We start from the raw sequence: 11,363 nt of genomic DNA, 5'->3' as shown, positions 1-11,363 counted from the left end.
CCTCTCCTCTCCACTCTCCCACTCACGCCCTAGGGGCGATTCCACTCTTCCAAGCATCAAGAACTCGTAAATCTTTGAAGGAAGACTCTCCTCCCCTCCGGAAACTCCGGGGAGTCATTGGATTTGAAGTTCCCGCGCTCTCAACAGTTTGAAAGGTACTTTTGAACTTCGGATTGCCCGATCTCCCAATGTTGTAGGTTTCTTTGAAAAATCTTTTGGGCATCTCCTCCTAGCATGTGTAGGAACATTCTCCTCTAGTTTCATTCAAATCCCATGGTCAAATTCTTAGATTCTTGAAATTTAGGGTTTCAGGCGCTCTTGTCCGGATACTCCGAATATACACCCGGATACTCCGGACCCTCTGGGCCGGAGTCTCCGGGGATATACTCGGAGTCTCCGGACTCGATCTCCACCAGCACATCTTTTTCTTCCCAATTCTATCCAGCCTGGTCTTGATCTTTGTTATCTACCTAGGCATGGTGAGGCCACGCGCTGGTGAGTCCTTGGAGGACGCAGAGCAACGGAGACAAAAGAGGCGTCATGATCCTCACACTCAAAGGGAAGATGCTACTCGAAATCCTCCAAGAGAGTTGCGTCCACGTCATCGTGCCGGGAAGGAACCCGCTGGGAGCAGTTCTAAGGAGCCAAGGAAAGCTCCTTACATTTTGCAAAGCCGAGCAGCAGCTCCTCCATCTCGTCCAACTCCAACAAGCAAGGGTATTGCCCATGACATATGTCCTAAGACCCCTCCTCGTTTGGTAGTTGAGTACCCTCCCGGGCAGCGCACTTATCCTAACATTCCAAGGCTTCATCGACCTGGGATAGTGCCTGGTTTCACAGTAGAGATGGAAAGAAACTATTACAAGCAAGATGTGGCACTTAGGGAGGCACGCAAAGAGAAAGTTTACAGATATGACAAGAGTGAAGGTCTTGAGCGGCACTTTTGGTGCAAGCTTCACGAAGATTTCTATTCTTCAGTTGTGATGCGTAAGTCTCGTGCTCCCATTGTTCATTGCAAGTACGTGGATTGGAAATATTATGAGAACATGAAGGATCCATTCTTTAATGAGGCTATGGCAAAGTGCAAGGAGATGGGTCTCTATGATATTATGGGTTTTCGCTATGATTGGAATGAAGAGATCCTTGATCAATTTCATTCTTCTTTATATTATGATGAAAATGAGATTGCATTTTATTGGACCACCGAAGGAGTAAAATATGGAGTGGATTACATGACCTTCTCTAGATTACTTGGACTTGGCACTGAGGATGAGAAGAGAGATCCTATTCATGTGGAGGAACAACTCAAGACATATTAAGTACCCACCTTGTTCTACAATCCTATTTGTGCTCAAGAAGGAAAAGCAAACCATCTCTTGCCGGTTTACTATGCAATGAATCAATTCTTTAGAGCAACCATTGATGCAAAGGATGGTGATCCGGTGGCACTTAGATACTATGCAGTGAATCTTCTAGCCCGGACTTTGCCAAGTGGTAGACCTTTTTGCATTATGGACTTCATTTGGAATGAGCTAAGAAGGACTATGATTGAAGCCAAGAAGTCCCTTCCTGCTGCACCTTACATCATGTATATGATAGAGAGGGTGACCAAGGTCACATTTCCGAAGACAGTTAAGCACGAGCCTCTCCACTTGCGTGCCCGCTCAGGTGATGCACCACCTCTTCCTCCCGCTCATGCCGGTGCAACAAGAAATCCAAGACATGATCATGCTCCATCTTCTGTGGGTGCCTCTTCATCGTCTCGTCACCGTCATCATGATTCCTTTGTGAAGAGGGCCCTCCGCAGCATTTTTGGAATGTGTAGGAATATTGCAAATGATGTGCATGAGAACTCAAGGTCCATCAATGAGATTCGGGGTCATTTGGGACTTCCTTTGGATCCTCACCGCGAGCTCCCGGACTTTGATGATCCATTTGCTGAGTGGGATGTCGCCGATGAGGCCTCTATTGCCGCTACTCATGCTCCACTTCCACGTGCTCGTCGTCAGCCCCGTTCTCCTCGTCGCCGTACTTCTTCCTCCCGCCGTGCTCCTCCAAGTGGCCAAGAGATCTTTGATGAGGATGAGGAGACCGAAGAAGATGAGCCCTTAGGCTATCGTGAGCACCCCGACTCCGATGAAGATGAGGATACCTCCGAGGATGCCGCCCAAGATGAAAATGATGAGTAGATGGACTTCTTGCGTCTTTTCATTCCCTTTTTGGCACTTGATGACAAAGGGGGAGTGAAAATGCCATATATGTACTCATTTGGGCATGTGTCGCCTTTGTATCGAACTTATGTCGTTTCCACTTCGTTTTAAAACTCTCTTGATCGTTCGTAAGGACTATGTGGTGTGAGATCCGTTGTAATGAGTGCTACTCTATGCTTAGCTGTCGAACTTGAGTTATTTTTTAAGAAATTTCTGCTAGTGTGTGACATATTTGAGCTCTGGATTTTCTGTTTTTTCTGTTTTTTCTGTGTTCTGGTTCAGAAAGGCCGGATACTCCGGGCTACAGGCCGGATTCTCCGGATATCTTGACCGGAGTCTCCGGACTTATACCCGGAGTCTCCGGGTCCAGCTGACAGATACACTTTTTATTGAGTGGATAACTTGTCATATGCATCACACATATTCTTGGCACTCACCTGTTCACCCCGCTGTAAAACTTATAAGAGCTTTTGTGTTTCTCTTGATAAATATGCCAATTGTTGACATGTCAAGTCAAAATTGAAATTCAAAATTCATGGCATACATTTAGGGGGAGCTCTTATATGCTAGATGTTTTTTCGCTTTATGATTATCAAATGAGTTACATGTGAGTTGTCATCAATCACCAAAAATGGGGAGATTGAAAGTGATCTAGGCCCCTAAAGTGGGTTTTGGTGGTTAATGACAAAACACATGTGCGTTTAATCGTGTAATTGAGCATGTGTGCAGGTGGTGAACATGTATAGGTGAATCAAGTGACGATATACGACCCTCGAAAAGGAAATGAAAAAGCGAAGTTCAAGTTTACTCAAGAAATTAGATTTTGATTTTGTAATTTGAGTATAGGAATGCCGTACTATCAAGAGGGACTTGGTTCAAGGGTTTTGATTTAGATCTTGTGCTCAAGAGAACCTATACAAACATTTGTGAGCCACAAAACAACTCAAAGGAGCCATAAACCGAAGTTTTTTTCCTGCCTGACCCGGATACTCCGGGTATAGGGCCGGATACTCCGGACCCCATTGCCCGGAGTGTCCGGGTGCTGTTTCTGGGCTGAAAACTCAGGGTTGCCCGGAGTCTCCGGGCATATACCCGGAGTCTCCGGGTACCCTTTCGCCCAACGGCTCTTTCTGGGCTGAAGACTATAAATACTCCCTCCATACCCCTTCAGCCCTCTCTCTTGCCATTTTGAACGAACAGAACTCAAACCTAAGCCAAAAAGAGCTCCTTCACTCTCCCTTCTCCATTCTTGAGTGATTCCCTTGAGGGATTTGAGTGAGAAGCAAGCAAGAGCAAGGATTCAAGCGAGTGAGCCTCATTCCCATCTCTTGAGCGCTTGGTTTTGGTCAAGCCCGCGGATTCAAGTTTGTTACTCTTGGAGCCTTGTGCTCCTAGACGGCTAGGCGTGCTTGTGATTGCTCAACCAAGATTGTGAGCTGCACAAGAAGTTTGTAATCTCCATTCCTCACCGAGGAATCCATAGTAAGTAACCTTGGGCTTGAGAGGTGATCTCGCCCTTGGGAGAGGAGCATAGGGGTTCTTGAGCACCGTCTCTCGAATCCTTCCTCAACGGAGACGTAGCACCTTCGGGTGTGAACTTCGGGAAACAAATCCTTGTCTCCTTGTCTTAGTTTACTTAATTTCGTTGTCATTTGCTTGTGAGACTTCTTTTCTAGGGTTTGAGCTCGATCTACTCACTCACGAGTTTCTAGTGAACTTTATTTGTTGGATATCAACCTTAAGGAACCCCTGGTACTCATACTCTAGCTCGATCTACTTTTCATACAGAGATTCTTGCAGGTTCGGTTCAGGTTGTTCAAACCCGGAGACTCCGGATATAGCTCCGGATACTCCGGACCACCAAACCCGGAGTATCCGGGCATATACCCGGAGTATCCGGGCTAGTCTGTGTCTGACTCCTTTTGTTAAGTGTTTTAAATTGCAGATTGCCTATTCACCCCCCCTCTAGGCATCTTAAGATCCTTTCAGAAACCAATTTTACTTGGTAGAGCTTGGGGACGCCTATTCATCGCTCTCTGCGATTTGCAGAGGCCGAGCGCCCCCGCCCGCCCCGCCGTCGACCGCCTCCCCTGGCTCCGGTGGCCTCCGCCGCCTCTGCCGCAGCTCTCCACCACCGCCACGATAACCAATCTTGCCGCCGCGCCGTCTATCCACCACCGCCGCCGCCTTCTCTCGCCCCCGCCGCCGGCCACCGCCCACCGGTTGTCCGGCCCCGCCCGTCTCGCGCCGCATCGCCCTCCGCCGGCCGAACCGCCGCCCCCGCCGCCCCTCCCCCTCCTTTTCTATAGCCGGAGGCCATGGAGCCGCCTCGGACCCCGGCAACCCGAAACCTAAAGGCCGCCGCCGCCCGCCACCACCCCTGCCGCCGGCGACCTCGCCGGCGGCCGCTCCCCCCACCTACCACCCACGGACCCCGGCCACCCCCCTTCCCCAACCCCGCGGCCATCACCATCGCGAGATCGAGAGGAAGAAGAAGCACAGTGCCGCGCGGGCCCACCTACAGCGCCGCGACGCCTCTTCTGCGACGCGTCGCGTCCCACTCGTGTAAATAAAGGTAGACAAACCATGCTGCTCTCACTCATGTATCATGAGAATAGCGATAAAAAGGTACCTTTTCTACTCCCAATCATTAGTCCCAATTATTAGAAGTAGTAATTGGAAATATGTAATAACTATTTTATCGATAATATATATATATATATCCTCAGTACACAAATATTGTGAAATGTTTTCTCTAGAGAGACCATGTACACGATGTGAAGATATTCAACTTCTTTTTACATGTATTACTTATATTTGTCTCACTAATATATGTGACCAGAATTGGGTGTCCTGGTAGAGAAAGGGGACGGGCACACGATGGTCGCGCATGTTACGATAATGCCACAAAACAGTGGAGCTGTATCGAGCTGGAAAGGATCAGGCATGCTGACCGCAACGTTGGATTCGGATCCAATAGACAAGGCTCATGGAGCAAAGAGGAGGGTGTTGAGAAGTGAAATGTAGCAAGGCAACACAACTGACCATGTCACTGAGGGATGATGGTCTGTAATTGCTGATATAGTGTGTCCTCGTGTTAGCTATATATGTTCACCTGGTGGCGTTAAAAGACAGTCCGAAACTATTTAGTTGTCTATTGTTTTTTTTCTTGGTTTTGTTTTCTCCATGAGTAGTTTTGTATAAAAAAAATGTACACATATTATGTAAATAAGCTTTTTAAAAAAAATATGATACTTCTGGTTATATAATGACAACCACTGCTACAAAAATGATTTGTAGCAACGTCTATTTTTTCAGGGGCCTACAAATGAAACGGGGCTACTGTAGTAGTTGACCCGCCTCTAAATATGAATTTCTAGGGATGGGTGATGGCGTCACCCACCCCTTAAAATACATTTCTAAGGCGGGTGATGGCATGACCCGCCTCTATAAATGTTCTCATGCAAAAGAAAAATCATATTTTTTCATATGATCTCAGATGACGACAAACTATATACCAAAATTGTAGAGCTCAACGAGGTCTAAAATTTATAGTTGAAAACTTTTTCATTTAAGGTCATTTGATAGTCTAAAAAATTATTATAAGTTCTCTGGTTTCAAAACCTACAAGTTTTAATTTGTTTTCAAACAATTTTGGATGTAGAATATAGAGTAGTTCCATATCAAAATATTTTTTTTCTATATCTATAGTTTACAATAATCATAGTGTAGAGGTTTCACTTTTTTTATTTGTTCTACTATATTTAAAGATTTAAATTTATTTTAGAATAAAATAGAAAAATATTTTTAGAGGCGAGCGATGACGTCATCCACTCTGGAAATGGATTTGTAACTCAATAGTAGGGGGCTTGTGGTGGTGGCCGGTTAGCAGAGATATTTTTTCTTTTTCTATTTTCAAGTGTTTATTTTTTATTTTCTGAAAAATAATTTGTAGGGGTCATGGGCTCACCCCGTACAAATCAATTTTTAGGTGCAAGAACTAGAGGCGGGTATCCCATTCGATTCTAAAAATACATCTTTGCTCGCTCCTAAAAGTTCCTTTTCCAGGAGTGAGCTCTATCCTTTTCTAGGCTTCTGGGCTTCATTAGCATCAATTCTAAATCCAAATGCCGTCGTCGACCTTCGTCTATCAGCTCACGTTGCCGTTGGGGAGGGAGTGGGTTACCCACGCCCATATCCACAAGTTATCCATTTCCAATTAATCTATACCCAAACGAGTAGATAATTGCCCAATGGATATTGATAATCTAATGGGTAGACAATAGACCTGTTGTTTGTAATGGATCACACATGGAGAACTGGACCCTAAAAATAAAACATCGCGTTCACACTATAAAATTTTATTAAAATTAAATAAAATTTGTTGGAAATGACTCAGTATGAACGGCACTACTCTGTGCAAAACAGTGTGTCTAGACCTACACGTGAGCCCCACGTCAAGAGCCGGACCCTATAAATAAAACCTCGCGTTCACATTATAAAATTTTATCAAAATTGACTGAAATTTTTTGGAGATGACTCAGTATAACCGGCAGCTACTCTGTGCAAAATAGTGTAGCTACACATACACGTGGACCCTAAGTCAAGAGTGGAGCTACGGAACATAAGAGAATATAAAAGAACTAACTAACAGGTACGTGGGTAAAGTAGGTATTATCTATACATATCCTACCCATATTCAAGTTGAGATGAATAATCTATATCCTACCCAAATATAACAGATATGGATTTGAGTAAAGATAGTGGGTATCCAATAACAACTTGACTATCAGCCATATTAGCTGAGCGTCTATCAGCCCGCATGGGTGTCATGTTGTGTTGTGACTACAAACTCCTCATTTAATTCCCACACCATGCGGTATGGTTGTGACTGAACCCAGGCGCCTTACTGCCTTTGAAATAATTTATACTTCCTCTATATAGGATTTAGATGTCGTTTTGAACAAAATTTGAGTCAAACATTGGGAATATAAATCATAAATAACTTTTAAGTTATTAAGTTTGAAAAAGTAAAAATTATGAATAGATTTATCTTAAAAAATACTTTCATAAATATATATATATATCACTTTTCAACAAATATTTTTATAAAATAAACGGTAAAAGTTATACTTTGAAGACCGTATCGCTGTCTTAAACGTCATCTATTGTCTATATAAATGGAGTACGAACTATGTCGATATTTGAGGCCATCATTCTTGGCTTTAAGATTTTTTTTCTGACGGCTTTATGAATTGTTGTTCGTGGCGTTTGCCTTGTCACAGTTCCGGCTGATACCGATGGGTTTCTGGTCAAATAAGTTCATCATTTACCTTCAGGATACTGTGTTCATTTTTTATTTTATTTTTTAGGTAAGCACAAAAGTATATATGGATTTAAATACCTGACAAGTATATATAGTGCCAATAGATAGGTTATATATTTTACAACGAAAAAATTGCGGGCTATTGAAAATAGCGTTTAGCCTTTTCTGGCCGCTATTGGCGCTGTAGATGCGCTATAGCTGCAGCAATCAGCTAACGCTACTCCGCTTAGCCATAGCGGCATAGCGCGCTATTTGTTTATAAATGATAGGAAAAAAATAAAAGTCTATGATAAGTTGATAACATAATAATAGCCAACATAATCCATGAATTTTTAACATAATCCATGAGTTTCTAATATTATAACAGCCAACATAATCGATGATAAGTTGATATTTGAACATAACTAATGGGCTGCGCATGCTATTTTAGACCTGGTAGCAATAGCGGAAAAATAGCGACGCTATGCGCTATTCGCGTTTAGCGGCGCAATAGCGCGAAATAGCGCCGATAGCGCTAATAGCGTGAAAATTAGCAATAGCGTTGCGGCACTTGTTTTGTCCCGCTATAGCGCGAAAATAGCGCGTTATTTTTTTCCATGATATTTAAAAAAATTGTACCCATTTGATATTTTTTATTTAAAATGAATTACTTATTAATTTTTAGTTCGAATTTTAATTTTATTTTTTATAAAATAGAAAACCAACTTCGAAACCATACAAAGAACCAAATTTGTGGTTAGATAGCCTCTGTTATTCGATTTTATAGTTAAAGTTGAAAATCAAACTTTCACAATAATTTGAAGGTATATATTGGATGGCGAAGGATATATCTAAAACTTTGCCTTTGGCACACCGTCGCCTAAAACAAAACAGGCCTCTATTTGTCAAGTTCGACATATCATATAGAGGAGATTGGAATTGGATCCATTGGGTTTACTGTGTTATTTAATTTATTCCAGATTCATATTGTTTAGAACAATGTTCTCATCAAATATGGGCAGTATAATCAGTTTTTAGTGTTGCGGGTTACGACTATAGCACGAGCACTACTCGGGTTTTGGGGCGGGTGCGGGGAGCGGAACCGACTCCGGCGGGTTACGACTATAGCACGAGCACTACTCGGGTTCACTCCGCCCCCGCCGCCACTCCAACTGGAATCCTCCGCTGGTCTGCCGCCGCCGCCGCCGCCGCCGCGATTCGCCGGTATCGCCGGAACCGACTTGCGGGTGCATCTGCTCGGCGTTAGGTGTATCTTCCTCGTCGATTCTGCTTCCCCTTTTTCTGATCGCCTCGTGATCGGATCCGTCTCGAGCCGATGTCCTTTCCATACACAAGGCGCGACTAGGGATCGAAGTCGCCCTAGAACTCGGCTCCCGATCAGGGGCGGACTTGGGCCCCGCCGACTCGGCGAGCTATATATCTCCGCCGATCGAGGCGGTTCGGCTCTTGGGCTGCTTAGGGATCGATTCCTCACGCGTTGGTGGGAGGACGAGTCCAAGAAGTGGGGAGCGAATTGAAGGAGGGGAAGAGAGGGTGGTAGGGTACGCGGCGGCGGCGGCGAGGAGCGATGAGGATCAGGAAAGGGAGCCAGGTGGAGGTGTGGACGCAGGAGGCGGGGTTGCCGGTGGGTGCGTGGCGCGTCGGGGAGGTCACCTGGGGCAACGGCCACTCGTACACCCTGCGGTGGCACGACGGCGGCGGCGAGGTGTCCGGCCGCATCTCGAGGAAGTCGGTCCGGCCGCGCCCGCCGCCCGCCCCGGTGCCGCGGGACCTGGACGCCGGGGACATGGTCGAGGTGTTCGACGACGACGACTGCCTGTGGAAGTGCGCCGAGGTCCGCGGCCCCGCCGCCGGCGCCGACCGCCGGTTCGACGTCAAGATTGTCGGCGCGGCCAAGGTCCTGACGGTCCCGCCGCAGAGGCTCCGCATCCGGCAGGTTCTCAGGGACGACGACGTCTGGGTCGCGCTCCACAAGGTAAGGCCATCGCCATCGCCGGTTCCTCTTCCTCCACCCGCGCGCAATAGATTGTATTACATCTGCAGAGCTTCTTTGCTTCAGGATAACCAGATCGCCGTCCCGAGCACGATGCCGTTTCACGCCAATGGTGGAGGCGTTGGCATGGGCGCCGGCAGATGTAAAGGCTGCTACAAGCCCATGCTGCCAGGCTCAACACCGCTGTTGCAGAAGAGGAGCTTCGGCCTGTTGGGTTCTAAGACAATACCCAATGGCAAGAGATTTGAGGGCACCACCAAGAGGCCTTGTGCCAAGGAAGAGCCCAGATATGAAGCAGAAGTGATTGTCCCAAACGTGTGCCTGAACAAGCAGGTTGATATGAGCACCGAAGATTGTGATGTGGTTACAGCAGGCAGTAATTCCGATGACGACCACCAGCAGCAGCAGAAGCAGCAGAACAAGGTGGACTCCGAAGCTGAAAGCGATAGTGAGTCTGACTCATCCTTGGATGGCAGCAGCAGTAGCAGCAGTAACAGCGACAGCAGAACCAGGAGCATGGAAGCCGGTGAGGATTGCAAGGCAGCTCATGCAAGCAGGCCTTGTAACGATCAGAAGGCCGGTCAGCTGCAACCAAGCGAGAAAGAACATTGTGACAGCGTGGCTGAATCACGTGGTATTATCAAACGCGAGAGCGAGACCCTGAACGATCAGAAGGCGACGGTGCAGGAACACATCCACAATCTGGAGCTGGAGGCCTACAGTAATCTGATGAAGGCGTTCCATGCATGCGGCAAAGCGCTGAGCTGGGAGAAGGTGGAACTGCTCAGTGACCTCCGTACGCATCTCCATATCACAAACGATGAACACCTGCAGGTGCTCAATGTGATCTTGAAGCGCAAGGGGAGATTTGCAGGATCTCAATTCTGAATACTTGTAGGATCACTATGCATCTTCACTCCCATCTTGTATGTCTGTTACAGTGGTTACATGTTTCTACCCGCTTGACAAAATGAAAGAATAGATTAATTCGGTCGTTTTGTACTGAAATGCGTGATTTTGTGGCACAATTTGTCGGTCCATATCGACAATTTGTTTCTGTTTTGGATTTTGGAGATATTTTGGTGCATGTGCTTGATCATGGTAGTATAAAGATGATACTAGTAGTCTGCAGGATCTTTTCTAAAAAGCAAATTTCTAATATGAGCTGAGAAATTTCTGCAAAGAAAAAGCAGATCTAGTAGTGCTACACTTAATTTGGTGTATATACATCACATATGACTGCTAGAAATGTTATTACAATTTATAAGCAAATTTGGTTAAGGTTAAGAAATAAGATGGACAACATTTTTCAATCACTGAACATAACACTTCTTACTGTTTGGAAGACAAGGATGTATCCATTTTCATAATCCTAGCAGATTTTGATCCAAAACCATCTTTATGAAAACGCCCAGTTAACTAGTTATCTAGCCGTGCGTTTGCTTAGCCATACCTAGAAGGTCGACCTGAAGAAATAATTAGCTATAAACACAAGCAAAAGTTAGACTTGAACCCAAACCCAAGTGAATAGATTTCACCAAAAAAAAAACTACTAGCACCAGTCAGACTTGAGCCCAAGTGACAATGTTCACCATAATAAACCTAACCCCGTAAACCTTTCGTGTTTTCTTATTAACTTAATGACAGTACTTGTAAGCCTATGAGTTAACACGTTGCTCAAGTGGATTATTACCTTTGCACCTGCAAAGAATGTGATTCCAAGATCTGGCGCTCATTTGCAACAATTGACCGTACCGGATCTCATTCAGAGTGAACTTAAACTTAGCTACATTCACTGTATTGACTTTGGATGGGTTAACCAAATCAACTTGAC

At 45.4% G+C, this 11,363-nt stretch overlaps 1 protein-coding gene across 1 annotated transcript; it reads left to right on the top strand.

Annotated features, from left to right (window-relative positions):
- Positions 1 to 9,080: 9,080 nt before the first annotated feature.
- On the top strand, positions 9,081 to 10,417 carry LOC120709918. The gene is made up of 2 exons (XM_039995542.1): positions 9,081 to 9,511; positions 9,596 to 10,417. Exons 1-2 carry the CDS (start codon positions 9,104 to 9,106, stop codon positions 10,415 to 10,417), a joined length of 1,230 nt encoding a protein of 409 aa, XP_039851476.1. The 5' UTR covers positions 9,081 to 9,103.
- The last annotated feature ends 946 nt before the right edge of the window (positions 10,418 to 11,363 follow it).

Source organism: Panicum virgatum, chromosome 5K (genome assembly GCF_016808335.1).
Source record: "Panicum virgatum strain AP13 chromosome 5K, P.virgatum_v5, whole genome shotgun sequence".
NCBI classification, from domain to species: domain Eukaryota; kingdom Viridiplantae; phylum Streptophyta; class Magnoliopsida; order Poales; family Poaceae; genus Panicum; species Panicum virgatum.
Note: the sequence above shows the minus strand (reverse complement) of the source record. Positions and strands in the feature narration are given on the sequence as shown.